The 17,774-nt window shown below is 50.7% G+C and overlaps 1 protein-coding gene across 14 annotated transcripts in view; it reads left to right on the forward strand.

Annotated features, from left to right (window-relative positions):
- The window catches only part of CUX1 (cut like homeobox 1), a 370,873-nt gene that overhangs the window by 300,144 nt on the left and 52,955 nt on the right, over window positions 1-17,774 (forward strand). For 5 of the 14 annotated variants that reach the window (XM_073215149.1, XM_073215150.1, XM_036998749.2 and 2 more), the window contains exons 13-20: window positions 942-990; window positions 1,749-1,845; window positions 2,836-3,507; window positions 4,638-4,703; window positions 6,003-6,104; window positions 8,298-9,127; window positions 11,007-11,172; window positions 11,689-11,745. In XM_073215149.1, the coding sequence (XP_073071250.1) occupies window positions 942-990; window positions 1,749-1,845; window positions 2,836-3,507; window positions 4,638-4,703; window positions 6,003-6,104; window positions 8,298-9,127; window positions 11,007-11,172; window positions 11,689-11,745 (2,039 nt within the window). The remainder of the gene's footprint in view (window positions 1-941; window positions 991-1,748; window positions 1,846-2,835; window positions 3,508-4,637; window positions 4,704-6,002; window positions 6,105-8,297; window positions 9,128-11,006; window positions 11,173-11,688; window positions 11,746-17,774) is intronic. The other 9 variants (XM_036998753.2, XM_036998752.2, XM_017672260.3 and 6 more) reach the window with 5 other exon arrangements.

Below are 17,774 nucleotides of genomic sequence, written 5' to 3' on the forward strand. Positions count from 1 at the left end.
ACTGCAAAGATACAACCACAGATAACTAAGAGCATTGGCTCCTTACTGAAGCGCTGAGGTGGCTGCCCAGAGAGTGAGCGGCCCTCAGGCCCTGGGCGTTTTTACACAGCGTGCTGTCCTGATGACACTTCCGTGGAGCTAAGGAGGGCAGAGGCCAGCATCATGGCTGCAGGAACGCCAGGAGAGCACCGGGGACCTGGGGCCACAGCCCCCATTCTCACCTTCCCTCCTGTGTGAGGGGCACACCCAAGCTCCTCGGAGCCACGTGGGCCCACTTGCCCTTTCCTTCCCAATAGTCTTAGAAAGAAAGGAATGTCCATGCAAAAGAACACTGCGAACAGCAGTTCTGGGCACCTGAACTCACCCTGCTCTTGGGCTTGCTGAAACGGTTAGGACACAGGGGTGATTTCCATGCTAAGGAGAACAAAGGCGAACTCATCCTCCTGCCACCCCGCAACTTTGTGACAGTGCTCCTGTTACAGCCTGGGGCCACCAGCAGTGGGACCTTACTCTTTGCCTATTTACCTGGTCCCTGGGTGCCAGCTACCAAGTGAGCATGTGGCCCCGGGGGACAGGTTGGGAGTTGGTGATGAGGTTCTCTCTCTGGCTTCCTTATTATGTCTTCATTCCCTCCAAGCTTTACAAATACATTCCACTTGAACAATGTTAAGTCTGTGTTCATCTTTAAAATTATGCTCTGAACAGCCCTGGTGTGATTCCATATGGAATGATTTACATGCTGGGCAAGAAAGTTTTGCTGGCCAACTGCTAGTTGAATAGTTATTCAAGAGACACTATTCGGATTATAAGGCTGCCAGGGAAGTTGTTAAAGTCTGTTTCTTGGTTATTGGAGTGCAGAAAATTGTGATGTTAATGCTCATTAGTGTGGTTCTCATCAAAGATATGAGAAGGAAATAACCACTCTGCCTTGCTCTTCACAGTATCCTGAAGTCCATGGAGTTTGCACCGTCTGAGGGAGCTGGGACACAGGTACCCGGTCTCACTTTGCTTTTGGTGTGTGTGAGTGTTTACATCGCTGCAGTCACTGTTTGTCCCCAGGCAGGCTTCACGAGCTCGATATTTCTCAGTGAGACCTCTTGCCTGCGCCTGATGAGTGATTCCTCGAGAATGTTTAACCAAGTTAAAGCAAATTATCTTTAACTATAAAGAGGCAAAAAAAGAAAAGTTAGTAACTCAGTTCAAGTGAAATTGTGATTTAACTTGGGCAAGTCCTCAGAACAGAAATTTCAGGTTGTGGTAAAGATCAGCCCCAAAGGGACAGGCTAAGAGAATTGCATAATCTGCTTCATGTGGAGAAGGAACAGGACAAGATGACAGTGGCACCTGGTAACATGGTAGCCAGCTAAAATTTAAGCCATCAAATGGAATCCTGCCCCAGGTGCCCAGCAGGCAGCTGACTCTGGCACCATAAAGGCTACCTCCACAGTGATTTTCTGACAGGCTTGTGGCTCAGCTGCCGGTCCTACTGCCAGGTGAAGCACAGAGTTAGCTTGAATTTGGGGACAGAATAGAAGATAATTAGTTGTCTAGAAGTTGTACTAGCCTAGAAGAAAAAGCATATCCACAGGAATTCTTTTGCAAAGGAATTTGAGTGTTTTCCACATTTGTGTTGAGCATTCAGGGGAAGTCAGGTTTCTGTCAGTCAGAGTTGGGTGGAAAGCCATCAGAGCAGGGCCTGTGGGGTCGGGTGGCCAGGCCCACAGTGAGCCCCACTCTGCCCCATCTAGGATGCATCCAAGCCCCTGGAGGTGCTGCTGCTGGAGAAGAACCGCTCTCTGCAGTCTGAGAATGCCACACTGCGCATCTCCAACAGTGACCTGAGCGGTAGGTTGACGGGGTCTTACGTGCTGTGCGTGGCCCCTTCCAGGGGTCGAGGAAGAGGAAGGGGAACCGTGAGTCTGGGCCAACGCATGGCGGGTGCATCAGCGGTCGATGAGAACCTTGGCTACTGAGTGTTTGGTGTCGTCCTCCCCATGCTCTCCTTCTCTCCATCCTGCTGAAAGAGGGTCAGGGCGAGGTGTGTGGCCGCAGAGCGTCTGCGGAGGTCACTAGAGCCGGTGTTGCAGGAGAGCCCTAGGGACTCGCGGAGGATGTTGGCTTTTCTGAGCTTTCCCAGTTGTGCAGCCTGTCTCCCGTGGTGATGCCGGGCTGCTTACAGGGAAGGCCTGGCCTGCTGGGCTCAGCTGAGCTTTTCTTCCTTTGTCAGGTTTTCCTTGGGAACGCACCCCCATCCTTAGTCTTTCTTTGCTCATCCCAAAATGGTGGCGTCACTGACTGCTTCTGGTTTTGGCAGCTGGTAAACCGTGTAAAGGTGTCTCGGGCTCCGATGATATTTCATTCTTAAAATGTGCGCGCCTTCGATCGAGTGGACTCAGTGCGGTGCATTCGCCTCAGAGCAAGTGGTGGGAGCGGATCCATTGGTCCCGAAATGTCAGTGTTTGCTGCTCCTCAGGCGGGGCCCTCCCCGTAATAGCTCGAACACTAGTGGCCCGATGAGGGGCCCACAACCTGTTGACTCTTTACTGTGTGTGGTACCGGCTCCTTGTCACTTTTAGAAGTTTGAATCTATGTCAAGGGGACTCTCCAGGCTGCAACGTACAAGAAAGGTGCAAACATGAAATGCATGTTGCTCGTTTCGGGGGCCTCGTTTGGCTAATTTTAAAATTCAATCGAAAAACAAACCAACACACCTCATTGGCCCTTGTAAAATCTGCACTTTTTTTTCCCTTTTGTGGGGCAAACTTTGCATTTTGGTCTTGGTTTTTTTTCCCTTTTGAATCCCCCATAATGCATTATGTTTGCCCTTCCTTGTAGGGTCAGCCAGGAGAAAAGGGAAAGACCAGCCTGAGAGTCGGCGTCCTGGACCTTTGCCGGCCTCCCCTCCTTCTCAGTTGCCCCGCAACACGGGGGAGCAGGCTTCCAATACTAATGGTACACACCAGTTCTCACCAGCGGGGTTAACTCAAGACTTTTTCAGCTCATCCCTGGCAAGCCCCAGCCTACCCCTGGCTTCTACGGGAAAATTTGCACTAAACTCTCTCCTCCAGCGACAGCTAATGCAGTCCTTCTACTCCAAGGCCATGCAGGAAGCAGGAAGCACAAGCATGATTTTTTCAACAGGTCCATACAGCACAAACTCCATATCTTCCCAAAGTCCATTACAACAAAGCCCAGATGTAAATGGCATGGCCCCATCTCCCAGCCAGTCAGAAAGTGCTGGGAGCGCCTCCGAGGGCGAGGAGATAGACACTGCAGAAATCGCCCGGCAGGTGAAAGAGCAATTGATCAAGCACAACATTGGACAGCGCATTTTTGGACATTATGTCTTGGGACTGTCTCAAGGGTCCGTGAGTGAGATTCTAGCCCGGCCCAAGCCATGGAATAAACTGACCGTCCGCGGCAAGGAGCCATTTCACAAGATGAAGCAATTCCTGTCAGACGAGCAGAACATCTTGGCTCTTCGCAGCATCCAAGGCAGACAAAGAGGTGAGACTTTCACAGAGTTGCGTGTGTGTGTCTGTGTGTGCGATGAACATTTGTGCATCACATCAGGTAAAATTCTTTCAGTTCTACCACTCCCAGGGTTCAAGGATTGACTGGCTTGAGCTAATTCGAGCTGTTAGATTTAGGAGTTCTGGCCTCTGAAACCCACTTGGCACCTCACATGTAGTAAACTCAGGATTTCAGAATCGTGTATCGAGTTGAATGGAATTACATTCCATACAACATCCCGACGTGTTTAGTGTCCAGGTGTCTGACTGGCCTTGGGTGCTGGCCTCACATGGGGAGGAGCCCTTGGGTACCATGTGGCCCTAGAGCAGCAGCAGCAGCTGAGGTGACTCCACACGCAGTGCTGGCTCCCTGGGGACAGTGTGTCAGCCACACATCCTCCCCTCTGAGGGGAGGCAGTGTCTGAGTGCCCTCAGAAGGGGCAGTGTCCTGGGCCAGCTCTCCCAGTGTTTGCGTTCTACTAGGGGTTTGTTCAGCATAAGGAGCAAAACACGTCTGCCTTGAGTAAAATACATGAAAGCTTTATTAAAACTTCCCTCCTTCCCGACCCCCCATAAAAAGATAAGCAGTCACATCCCTAAATCAAAGAACTCCCTCCCTCTTTAGCAACAGGGGATCATTCCGCTAAATTAGCAGTGATAGAGAGGTAATCTTATCAGACACATTTGAAACAGCCTGAAATTTAGACTCAGACGGAGAAGGGAGACATTTCGAACAGTGTCAGTTTGCACCAAACTCTTGGCGTGGCAGTGGCGATGTTAGCTGGAATTGACTGTCTTTGGATGATTAATGTGAGCTTTGTTCGGGGGCTGGTGGGCGATTCACTTGGCGGCCGGGCTCCCTCCGTTTGACCCTCGTGGCACTTGTACCATAGGGCCGCTCCTTCGGTCCATCTGATCTCCTTTTGTAGCAGAGCCATGGCCTCTGTGGGCCGGCCAGCCAGGGAAGGGCCTCTCTGAAGTTTCTAGTTAACTCCCAAGGTGCACAGGAAGCCCTGAGCCCTTTCTGTAGTGACAAGCGGCTCAGATTTCATGTCACGCAGCCCATATCGTCAACACCACCATCCCCCTGATTGTTTTGTTCTTACCACACTTGTTTTTCAACAGAGAATCCAGGCCAGAGCCTGAACAGACTATTTCAGGAAGTACCGAAACGAAGAAATGGGTCTGAAGGTATGTTGCAGGCAGGTGTTTTTCTTTGCAGTTAGTAACCTAGGAAGCCGCATGTCCTTAGCTGTGTTTTTGGGTTAAAACTGTGCAGTGTGATTCTGGCCTGGAACCTGATGGAAAAACAGAGCTAGTAAGTATAAAACAAAGCAAGGGTTCGAGGACACCCACCCCTCCCTCCTGAGCCGCCTGCACCCTACCGAGTGCAGAAGGAGAGAGGCAGGCCCACTAAGAATCAAGCCCCAGGTCCACCCCAAGCCCTGCAGAGTCAAATTACGCCTTCCCGGGTTTCTCAGAAGCAGGAGAAAGAATAGCCATTGTTGCTCTGAGAAAAATCAGGTGACTGAGCCAAATGAGATACTGCTGCTTCCTTGTACTTCCTGTTAACTGTGAAACATGTTAAGGTGCTACAGAGTGGACAATTGCTAATGTGATCGGTTCTCTTACGGGGCCCTGGCGAGCCAACCCCCACTGTACTCCTCGGAGTTGCATCTTTAGTGGGGCTTTGTCCCAGTGGTCTGCTTGTTCTCAAATGGTTTGGGTGTGGCAGTTCATTTTCAGTAAGGTAGTGAAAAATTAAACCACATAGACAGCTTCCAGAAGGAACAGGGGCCAGTCCCCCAGGCCATAGTGGCTTCAGGGCAGCTGTACATGCAGCTGCTGTGCACAGCATCACCTTCTGGCCAAAGAACTGAATTCTTGTCTTTTAGGGATTTCTGTAGGCTTTTCTCCTTGTTCATTAAATTGTAAAAAGACAACGTGATAATAGATTTGAAAATTATCAGTTAAGCCTTCAGCCTCTTCCACCTTGTAGATCCAAATGACTGGTAGTTAGTCAACCTCAACCCTTCAGCCCCCTTTATTTTTCCTTTTTGGGGATACCAGACTTAAATAAACGTGTATAACCTTGAACGTTAGTCCCAAGCCAAAGCAGTTGTCAGAGTTGCTTTTAAATGACTCACAAAAAGCATCGCCTTTCAATCTTTCATCTTTTTTTCTACTGGATTAAATAATTTGCTCACCCCATGGGTGATGTCCTGCTTGGGTAAATGTGGGAGCTTGTCCCACTGGCCAAATGACTTTTAGCACCAGGTAGATTGAGCAGGATGCCCTTCCTGCACGGGGTCATGGTACCTGCCATAAAGTTCCACGCACAGCAGGTACAGGTAAATGGGAAGCCCCGCCTGCCTCCTTACCGTCCCTGGCCTCAGCCGGGGAGCTATTATCAAAATGCCATCTTCGTGCAGGGCTGACCTGTCGTTGCAGGAGTGGATCTGATGTCATTGGTGTGGCTTCTCCCTGCAGGTAACATCACCACCCGGATCCGAGCCTCAGAGACCGGGTCCGATGAAGCAATCAAGTCCATCCTGGAACAAGCCAAAAGGGAGCTCCAAGTGCAGAAAACTGGTACGGATACACCTCCTTTGACCACTGTCTTCCATACTTCGGACTGTCATGAGCGTTCTGGCCAGGAGCAATGAACCTCTTTTTAAACAATAGAATGTACATTTTCAAGCATTTAGGGGAGTGTAGAGAGGAGCAGATCTACGTGATATATTTTGCTAAGAGCTACCATTCTTTTTACCATTTCATTCCTTAGCACTGGCTCAAAAATGTACCCTTGGCCTAGAATCCCCTTAACTTACCTTAGTAAATAGTTCTACCAAATTTCTGTTTTGAAACATAGCACAACCTTTTGTTATTTACATACATATTTGACCAAACACTGAAAAATGATGGGTGAAAACTAAACTCTTTAACAGCTGCTCTGTGGGACGACTGTCGTGCAGGAGGCACAGGAAGTGTTCATGGATGGCTGTCCCCCTCTGCAGTCAGTCTGCCCAAGAATTGGCCCACGGCACTCCCTGAGAGCTGCCCTAAGAAGAGAGGACTCCCATGTTCCAGCTTTTCCATGGCTTAGCTTTGATTAAGGGCACACCCTGAAGATTCAGCTCAGACCTGTGGCTGGAAAGGGAACTTGAGCGCCTGAGTTCCTTGTGTTCCACGTGTAGGCACACATACCCGTGAGGCCTCTGCTGCAGGGCCCCTTCCCCGTGGGCCTGGTCCCAGGGCTCTGTCAGGCCTGGCTGCGGGCAGCGAGGACGGGCCGCCAGTCATTCTCCTGGTCACTGGTGTTCTCCTGAGGCCACCGTACTCCCACGCAGCTTACTCAGTGGGTGAGCCTGGTGCTCCCTTCTGGGAACCAGGCCTGGACTGGGTGTTTTTACCTACCTTGTCCTGTTCAAAAGCAGTCTGCACAACAACCCCAAAAGAGAGACTGTGTTATTCTATTATCCCTGATTATCAAACTCAGGCTCTCAGTTAGAATAATGTGCCCAAACTCACTGAAGGGTAGACGCTGGATGGAAACCCTGGTCTTTCAACTCTTGTCCCAGCACCACTCCTCCACAGCCATCTTCCTCCTTCCAGAGACCCCAGAGCAGTAGGACCCTGTCCCCGTGGGATCTCAGCCTGACAGCAGATGGCTCTTTCGCTTGGGTGTGTTTCTTGCTCTCAAGGCCAGATTGATGTTTAAGCCAGCCCCTTCTCTGGGTGACTGAACAACCAGAAAGCTTGGCAGGGCACCCCAACAGAGATGGAGATTCCCCCCAACTGAGAAGGGAAAAGCCTACTTCAGGGTGAACTCTGCTGCTCACCTGTGCCCCAGGACACTGGGAGGGGCATGTGAGTTGGAGAAAAGAGGGTCTTGTGTTAACCAGTAAAGTCAGGTCCTCAAGAGGCCTTAAATGTCACTGTTGTTCGAGGCTTTTTTTGGCATCACTCGAGTAGATGAAGAGCCAGTTCCTAGGACTTCCTTCCCCAAGACACAAGACATGTTGCAGAGCGGGCACCACCTGGGGGGTGCTTTCAGCCCTGTGCTTCTCAGCCAGACCCTCATTCCACAGTCCCCCAGGAGCTGATGAAAAATGCAGATGCTGGTCCAGCTGCACATCTGCTGCTCATATGGTCCAGGGTGGGACCTGGGCATGTGCATTTCCATAAGCCTGGTGGGGATTCTGGTGTGAGCCCCCATGAAGAGCCCTTGCCTGAGTCCGCTGCCCACCCTGAGTTTCCAGGAAGAAATCCTGAGACTGAGCAGGGTCATCATTCTGAGCTCCTCGCCACGGTCTGCCCACTGCCCCCCACGTTCCCACCCAGAAGGAAAGCGAGTGAACCGAAACATGGCCACGCATTCCTGGGGCTGGTCCCACACCACAACTGTGCACAGAAATTATGTTCCTAAGGTTTGCCAGAACCACTAGAATTTTGGAACATAGCACATGAGAATACTGTTTAAAAATCATCAGGGTAAAGCAATCCAGGATGGCACACCCCTGAGCAGTCACAGTCCCCATTATACCCATGAGCTGCTGTGTAATGGGGCCATAGGTCCCAAACTGGAGTGTTAACTGCTTTATCTCATACAGACATCACATGAATGTTCCACTGACAGGGGGAGTGTTGAAAAAGGAAAGTAGTGTGGCTCTCCCTGATAACCCATATTTTGGGGTAGGTCAGGTTGTAATCAAGTTAGGAGAAGCATGTTTCCAGCCCGGGGCAGGCCTGCCACTGTTTCACATCTGTGTTTGCTCCATGCAGCTGAGCCAGTCCAGCCTTCCTCCACATCCAGCAGCGGGAACTCGGACGACGCCATCCGCTCCATCCTGCAGCAAGCCCGCCGGGAGATGGAGGCCCAGCAGGCCGCCCTCGACCCCGCCTTAAAACAGACACCGCTGCCCCAGCCTGACATTGCCATCCTCACCCCCAAGTTACTCTCCACCTCGCCCATGTCCTCGGCGTCCACTTACACCCCTCTGGCCATATCCCTAAAGAAGCCCCCCTCCGCTCCTGATGCCAGCGCCTCCACTCTGCCCACCCCCCATGCCCTCAAAAAGGAATCCCAGGACACACCCGGGACGGACCTCCAGGGGGCTGCCGATGCTGCGCAAGGGGTCCTGAGGCACGTGAAGGGTGAGCTGGGCCGCAGCGGCGTGTGGAAGGACCACTGGTGGAGCACCGGCCCACCAGAGAGAAAGGCCACCGGCCCCACTGAAGGAGCCAAGGCCGAAGAGGCCAGCAGCACGAAGGAGAGAGGCGGCAGCAGCCAGGCACGGGCCGAGCGCAGCCAGCTCCAGGCACCCTCCGCACCAGAATGCTGGAAAGAGTGGCCCAGTGCTGAGTCACCGTACTCCCAGAGCTCAGAGCTGAGCCTGACCGGAGCCAGCCGCAGTGACACACCCCAGAACAGCCCCCTGCCCTCCTCCCCGATCGCGCCCATGTCAAAGCCCACCAAGCCCTCAGTCCCACCGCTGACCCCTGAGCAGTACGAGATCTACATGTACCAGGAGGTGGACACCATTGAGCTCACCCGGCAGGTGAAAGAGAAACTGGCCAAGAATGGTATCTGCCAAAGAATCTTTGGGGAGAAGGTAAGGGATTCAATTCGGTACCTGGTTTTTCCTGCCTCTTCACTGCTCAGCATAAGTGTCTCTTTGGAGGATGTGGCTGTTACCCATGTAATTATCCAGAAAGCACAATGGGCCATCCACTGCCAAATTCCAGAGGCTGGCCAGCGAATGTTCCATTTGCTGTGCCCCCATTGGGGGCCAGATTCCAGGCCAGGCCCTGTCACCCACTGCCTCCTTTGTACCTCACAGTTACACTCTGAGGGGGGTTGTAGAGTCACCATTTGACAGACAAGGAAACTGAGGCTCAGGGGAGCTAACTGCATGCCCCAAGCTGACAGGTGACTGAATTCGAGTCCTGCTTTCCTGCCAGATGCAGCCCAGAGGCACCTCTGCAGGCTGTTCTGACCAAAAGAGATCTGGCCTGGTCATACAGAACAATGACCAGCATGCGGGGAACCAAAGGCATGTGGCAGGAGAAGCCATGCAAGACATAACTGTACCCTTCTCATAGTATAGAAGGCACTTGGGCATCACCTAGACAGACTGACAACGTGACTTCCCCAGGAATATACAGCTAGAGGCAGCACAGGGCTGGGGCCTGATCCCAAAAGCCCATTCTTCCCTGGCTCATGAAAGTACAGTGGTTAGTGAATGAGCTCCCAGACCCTTTCTGTTCCTGGAACTTACTGATAACTGGGATTTACTAGGCGTATAAAATTATACCCCAGGATCATTTTAGATTTAAGTAATGAATTGCTGAGCATGATGAGAAGAGCTCCATTCCCCTGAAAGGCAGACTCCCTGAGGAGCACATGGCTGGGTCGGCAGTGACCTCTGAGGGGCCTCCCATGGAGACCCCCCTCCAGCCCCACACTGTCCAGCCTTCATTTCAGTGTTTGCAATGTCCTGTGTTATGAATCCTCACGATACCTGATTGTTATCTCTTTGTCCTGATTTTGCAAAAGGTGATAGGGTGAATAGAAATGAGGATGAGAATTTAAAGTCCCTTGAAATTTCTAGTTCAGTGTTGTAAAAATATCATTTGAGAACATTTAAATAGACATTTGTGCTCATGCCTTAAATATAGCAGAGACTTAATAGCGTTGAACTGGTTTGGCCCATGAACGCAGTTTATTCTGGAACTTGAGAACTTTTCAAAAGAGTGATCGGATGCAGCCCCTAAATATCTCTGGGCTGCATCTGTGTCCTGTGGGGGATGTTTGTGCCCATACATATGTATGGCCATATGTGAGCGTAAGAGCACTGGGCATGTACTGCAACTTGTCGATCTTCTGCAGTGAGTTCCCCGCCCCAGCTGGCTCTCCCATGGCCACCAGCTCATCTCTAGGTCCATACCATGGAGCAGGATGTGATCAGAGAGAGCAAATCTCTCTAAATGCCAGCCTGGCCCAGCTCCAGCAAAGGAGGCTGGCTTCCCTCATCCTGCCAGCTTCCGCTGCTCCTGCCTCTAAAAGGGGTCCTTGGCCCCAGCACCTCAGCCTTTCCTGGCGCCACCAGAGCAAGAGCAAGATGGTGTCAGTGCTTCTTCCTCCAGCTGTCAGGATGACAACCCTATGGTCTTGGCAGGGTCGAGACCCTGGGGCAAGAGCCCTCCCCTCCCTGTCCCAGCCTGCCTCTCCATGGGAACAGAGAGCTGTGACTAACCATGGCTCCTGGTACCACAGTGTCAGCCTGCCAGTGACCTTGAGAAGCTTATTCCCCCACCCGCCCCTCTCCATCGCCGTCCACCAGGGCGGTTCTCTGCTCAGCCCCAGAAATGCTCCCTGTGTGCCCTCTGTCTCCACCACACCTCCACACAGCTGTGTGCACATCACTAAAGCATTTTGTAGCCTCCTGCTAACCCCTGGGCCTGATGTCTTATTTTTGGTTGCCACTCCAGGTGCTGGGCCTGTCCCAGGGCAGCGTCAGTGACATGCTATCCAGGCCAAAGCCATGGAGCAAGCTGACCCAGAAAGGCCGCGAACCCTTCATTCGCATGCAGCTCTGGCTGAACGGCGAGCTGGGCCAGGGCGTCCTGCCCGTCCAAGGTCAGCAGCAAGGGCCAGGTAAGGGCAGCCTCACCCAGAGTAACTGTGGGGAGGGCAGAGGGAGAGTCCATTAAGGGAGGCTGCTGACCACATGCTCAGCTTTTGGCTGGCACTTGGAGGCAGAGAACCACCCCCCTTCCTCCACAGTCTATTGCCATGGGACTGACTTCAGTTTTTAGGAAAGAGAAGATTGTGCCTAGCTAATCTCACAAGCAGCAAAAAATGAGTTACCAATTAAGAAAATGCTGTTTATACATAAACATAGGTAAAAGTCAAGTAGCTAAATCAGGGAATCAAAAAATCAGCCAAGGGCACAGAAGTGACAGATATCGCGGGTGATGGCTTCCAACAGGGAGCCCTCGCTTTTGACCAGCTTTCTACCTGCCTGCATGGACTCCCTCCCCGTAAGGAAGGGAGCCCACCTTGGGCCTCTGTGGCCCACATGCTGTGCCCCCTTTGCTGTGCTCAGTGCTTTAGGAAGCTTTAAACCCTCAGTTTGTTTCCTCATTTAATTGTCCCCTTTCTCTTGTCTAGTCCTCCATTCTGTGACGTCACTACAGGACCCAGTGCAGCAGGGCTGTGTGAGCTCAGGTAACAAGCTGGTTTCTGTGCTTTTGCATTAAATGCTTCCCTCCCTCTTCTGTTTCCTATCCTCTGGGCTATAGCTTTCTGGATCCAGTGAGCTGCAAATACTATATCCTGTTGGCAGACTGGATTCCTCAGGGCCGGTGTCTAATGGAGGAGGAAGTGGTGGCAGCTGAGAACAGAGCTCTTGCTGCATTTTCTTGTTCATCACTACCTTCTTCTGTCTGTCAGCTTCTAGGTGTAAGGCCCTGGGCTGGGGCTGGGGTCCAAGTCAGAGACAGTCGGGGCTCAGGGAGCTCCCATCCTAGTAGGAGGGAACAGGCTCAGGCCCATCTACCTCCCAGCAGGGTCATGTAGGGAGAAACTGAATCCATCTGGAAGACCTTGGGGCCACCTTCAAGCAAGAAGGGATGGGGATGAAGGAAATGGAAGCAGGTGGGATCATGTGAAGGAAATGGCAGAGGGGCCCCTGGAAGCAGTTCAGGGGTGACTAGATATGGAGCCAGTGACACTCAGCAGAGTGGGATCTAGTTGGAGATCCAGCCTCGAAACAGGTGGCAGAGGGCCTGCAATGCAAGCTGGGACTTGGCTGCTTCCTGTTGGCATCTGAAACCCCAAGGTCTTGGGGGCCAAGTTTCTGCCATGCGGACTCCTTGCCATGGCCCCTGGGTGCAGCCACTCAGGCCGACCTGCATGCCCAGGCTCCTGGGTTCCTTCTGGGTCCTGCCCGGGCAGAGCCTTCCCACCCAGCTTTCAGGAGCAGCCAGAGTCTTGAGCTATTCCTCTTTTTCTCTTCCTTATTTTTCTAAACATGTTGATTAGTCTCCATATCCCATTGATTCATTGAAAATACAAACAAGCTAAGCGAGGAGCACGAAGCCTGCCAGCCTGCTGAGGTTTTACAAGGAAAAGTGTGTTGTGAGTGAGCAGAGCAGCTGGGCAGCTGCAGCACAGATGTAGCCAGACAGTTCCCGCTTGAGTGTTTCTGAGTTTCAGGTGTTCTGATTTGATTTTAACCAAATGTCAGGGTGGAAGGCTGTATTCTACCCAATCCGTTGGTTTTCTTGGCTGGACATCTAAGCAGAGTGGGTGTCCACCTGAAGCAGGATCAGTGTACTTCCTCACTTCATTTCTGGGTTGGCCAGTATAATTAGCAGGTACCAGCAAACTTAGCCCACGCTGGCTCCCATTCAAAATACATTAGGGAAAATCATGAACATAGTTGTTCATGCTGGAAGTTTTGCGTATGTTTGCATGGAAAATTAGCCTTGCTTCTTGCTCTAATGGAAAGTTGGCCTCCCCTTAAACTCTCCAAGAGGATTTGCTGCCCTGTCAGAGTCAAGACTAAACTTGGCAGAATGTGACGAATGTTTTTTAGATCAAAACCCCTTGCTCCTAAATAAAACAGGAACTCTCCTGCAATTCCAGGTTGGTTATGATCTATGTCAGAAACCTCTGTGTCCAAACTAATCCTTGCAGGATGGCTTTTTCCTTTTTACTGTATAGCAGGTAATCGCTGCCATGCTAAAACATTTGTACGATAGTCACATTTCCAACCTCAGAAAAATACACAGGGCTGCTAAGAGGAATGTAAATGATATTTTTAAGATATCGAATTACTTTATAAAATGAAGTGATGTAAAACTCTTAGGGAGCCAGCAGATTGAAGGAAGGAGGAGGCGGCAATGAGCCCCTGGATAAAAGTGAGCACTGAAAAACTTTCCGGTGGTTTCTGTGAAGAGATAGTGGGCAAGCCTCTGCCTTTATTATCTCCGCAAGACCAGAGGTGGACTGCAGATCAGTCACCCAAAGTGCCTGTAGTTAGTCAGCAATAGGGAAGCTCAGTAGAAACAATAATTATGGTGACTGTGGAGAAAAATTGGAAAATACTTCTCATATTCTAGGAAAATGTAAATTTGTTAGTATCATAATAGAAGCTAAGCAAAACTGTTTCTCTGGGTCAGGAAGGACAGAAAGTTCTTGTCAAAACGCAAAGAAGGTTCCTGTACAATGGCAGGATTGTGGGTAGTGGTTTTCCTTTTTGAAATTTCTTTACTATCAGTGTTGTCCTTTCAAGAATGTTTCTAAAAATTAAGGTAGCTGTGTTTTTCAGCATGTGGCATTTAGATTCAAAAGATAATTATTTTATACAGATGAGTGTTGATAAATCATTGGGATGAGTGACTTCAGGAGACTCCAGAATCTTAACTTGACAGACTAAATAAATCAGTGCCTCTGAGAAGGCAGTCAGCATTGCTCCTCCAAAGGCAGTGGGGGTGAAGCCTCTGGTCCTGGACTTCCCCCAGGATTCTGGTCCCCTGTTCTCACCACGGCTACTGCAGAATCCTTCCAAGAGGCCCTCAGGCCCAGAGAGATGAGGCTCTGTCCTTGGTGTTGGCTCCCTGAGGCCCAGGCGAGGCAGCTCAGCATAGCAGAACAAGATGGCTGCAGGAAGGTAATATTAAACCTGGGTTGGTTTGTTCCTGGCTACTGATGAGAGATGCTCAGTGACCAACAGTCCAGGCTGCCCAACTGGCCTGATGGTCGGTTTAGCCTCCCAGGTGTGGAAGGACTTTGCAGCCCTTCGGTAAGAACTAGTCTTATAGCAGAGATGGTATGGATGTGCGTAAGGCACCGCTCTGTACTTAGTTACCATGGCAACAGGGCGCCCCAGGAGTGGGGTGGCCCTGCGCATCGGAACAGCAGACTGCTGACACAGGAATCTGTTCTCCTCACTGAAGAATTCTTCTCTGCCTCTTTCTGCCCAGCTCTGTGGCCCCTCCGTGTCTCCATTTTTCTTAACAACTTGTATATCTAACTTCTGATCAGCTTTACCGTAAGGAGAGAAACTGCAATTACATCATTTTTCCCTCTTGATGGAAATAACCATTTCTGTATGTTCCTTTGATGATCTGAGCCTTGGGGTGATGGCCTTGGGCATCCAGGAAACTCAATGCCCTTTCCAGCTAGTGCCCTGCACCTTGTCTTGGAAGCTGCTGGAACCTGTTGAAAAGTAGGGAGAGCAGAGAGCTCTGTGCCAACCATATGGGTGAAATTTAAAAAGGGTTTTCAAAGGACAGAACTTCAGATCGATTACTTGTTAGTAGAGTTCCTGGAAGGCTCATCTACAAATGTTGCGTTGGCTTCTTTCAAAGTTTCCAGTGTCTTGGGAAGTGGGGCTGGTTGTTAGGTCCAGGGCCATCTTTGGTGGAATATGGCAAACTTATTTGAAGGTAGGGCTGCAAGGAGTCCCTTGGGGATCGGTTCTTTGCGTCTCCCGTTTGTCTTCGTCCCAGGTATCATCCATCAGCTGACCTCACATGGCTTAGCAATAGCAGTGCTCAGGGAACACAAAGGACACAGCTGCAGAAGGAGGGGGGCCAAGTAGGATTGTTTGCTTTGAGGCCTGTATTTACTGTGTTTCAGTTAGCAGGTTTTTTTTAAGGGAAGAAAACCTTGAGATACAATGAAGGGGTGTGTGTGTGTGTGTGTGTGTAGGTGTGTGTGTGTAGGTGTGTGTGTAGGTGTGTGTGTGTGTGTGTGTGTGTGTGTGTGTAGGTAGGTAGAGATGAGGTAGTAAACCATTGGTTTTTTTTTTTTCATTTGATAGTCACAGTTCCTTAGTGTGGTTAATCTTTTTGCCTCATAAGGGACAGCTCTACAAGAAAAGAAAAAAAGGAAGGTACCCATATTCCTGGATAGGATGTTAGTCACTCCATCACGGAGAACTGATAGTCACCCAACACTGTCGGCTCTGTGACTTTCTAATATGGGAACATTTCACTACTTTGGCCAACAAGCTTCCACCCCAGCTTCGGATGGATTATTGTGCTAAGCAAAAAGATGGCCCGGTCTCCTGGGATTAATCATAAAATATCCAGTTTTTTCCCTGGGCATCAGTCAGGAACTGTGGGTTCCAAGTCTTCTCCGCCCGTGGGGAATTCCGTGGTTCCATGTAGCTGTTCTCATCCAGCAGATATCACTTGCTTCTTGAGAAGACAGCTGCTGCAATCCCTCTACCATGGGTGGTCTCACGGGTCCCCTCCCATACGTGATGACCACAGGGTTTTATCGTGAGCCAGGAGAACTCTGTGGCTACTGCCCCTGGTGAGGCACTGGCCAGTATGCCTTTCTGATGCTTGGTGCCCATGAGATGACCAGAAAAATAAGTCTAGGTTTTAAGGCTTCAGACTCACAACAGGATTCTGATGCAGCTTCCTTTGATAAGCCATCAGTTCCTCAATCTTAATGACTAAGTCAGGGTGGGGCATTTGGATAGGCCGTTAATAGGAAAAGGAGGGGCTAGTGCACCCCCCAGAAAATTTCATGGCACTGTCTAAAACAGGCAAAACTCTTCATTCAATGCTTTAGACTAGATTTGATTTAATTTTTTTTATCTTAAATCAAAATAAATCAGTGAAATAGTTCTCTCCAAAAACAATTATTCTAACCTTTATTTTGAATAGCTGAAAAGATTTGTATATAACTGATTTACACAGTGCTGTAAACACCAGATGAAAAACAAAAGAGAATTCTGGAAAGCCATGTGTGAACCAGAAAGTGCCCCTCCCTGCACAAGTGGCCACTGCTCACCATTTGACCTGGGTCTCAGCCTTCTGCACCCATTCATCATCTGAGAATATGGTAATACAGAAAACTAAGGGCCCCTTCATGTCTTTCTTAGTTGCAATGTGCATTAAGACATTTTTATTATACTAAGAATGCCCTAATAAAGGAATTCTTCTCTAAGGTCAGAAGAAACAGGTTTCTAGACACAACACACCTATCTTCCCTTTGTCATCTGGTTATTTGGGTGCAGGCCTGCAGGGAGGCCCCCTGGCGCTGAGGGTACCCGCAAGAGGGCCTGGGCCATGCAGGGCAAAGGGGTCAGGGAATAGAACATCCTAGGTGGAGAGCTCTGTGGTACAGAGGTTCACTGATGGGAAGAACGTGGCTTGACCATGGAGCAGGCAGGTGAGGGGCTGGGCAAGTGTGTCCTCTGGTATATGGAGCCACGAGCACTGCCTTGGACACCGAGGTGGCATCAGCAGCTGCTGAGTATGGTCCGGGGAAGCAGCAGTTTGAGGACAGATTGTCTCGGGCCACAGCATGTGGCGATGTGGTTGATATGAGTCAGTGGACTCTGACCACTAAAGCCCAAAGGTCCTCAGCCCCTTGTGGGAAAGGACCTTGACCTTGTTCAAAGGGAAGGACGTGGCGGCTGCCACTTGGGAGCAATGTGTGTCTGGAGCCAGGCTGGGGGCCTGGGGCCCTCCGCTGAGGCAAGGACTAGGGGACATTCCCTCCAGGCTCCCAGAGGTTTCTTCCTCGCCTGGGGTGCAGTGCAGGGTCTTGCCCTGCCAAGCTCAGGGTGTCTCTCCATGCCTGCAAAGATGGGCTAGGAAACTGCGAATCTACTTCCAATTAACGCTTTCAAAAAATTTCAACCTCATCTTGACATGAGGGCCAGCATGTTCAAGAGCAGCCTCAGGAGAGGGCAGCCCTCTCCTGGCCTGCTAGCTGCAGGAAAGGAAGATGCGTTTCTCATGGGCACCCTTGAAATGTGGTTGTCAGGTTTGTGTCCGAGTATCACCTGTGTGCCTGGCCCCGCCTGCCCTTCCCCAGAGCCACACTGTTGGGCCGCTCAGGCACGCCGGAGCCAGCCCACTCCACGCTGCGACTCAGAGCATCACAGCCCCCAGGTGAGGCTGCTCCGGCAAACATCAGTCCCCATACGTGCAGCAGTAGGTCTCAGTTCCCGAGGGGGATCTGTCACCACGCCTCCCAAAAAAGAGAGGACAGCATTAGAGTCACCCAGAATAAGAGATTTATTTGACTTTTTAAAAAATAATTTGTGAGGTTTGTTTTAAATAAGTGCACCCTAGTTACAAAACACAAAATTTTAAAGGGCTCACACCCTTTTTAAAAAGTAAGTTGCCCATGCTCCCTCATCCCCCAGCTGTCCAGCTGCCCTCCCCAGAGGTGACCCTGCTCCTGGCCTCCTGCCGGTAGTCCATGCCCCCAGGTACTTGCTC

The sequence above is a fragment of the Manis javanica genome, chromosome 10 (assembly GCF_040802235.1).
Source record: "Manis javanica isolate MJ-LG chromosome 10, MJ_LKY, whole genome shotgun sequence".
Taxonomy (NCBI): domain Eukaryota; kingdom Metazoa; phylum Chordata; class Mammalia; order Pholidota; family Manidae; genus Manis; species Manis javanica.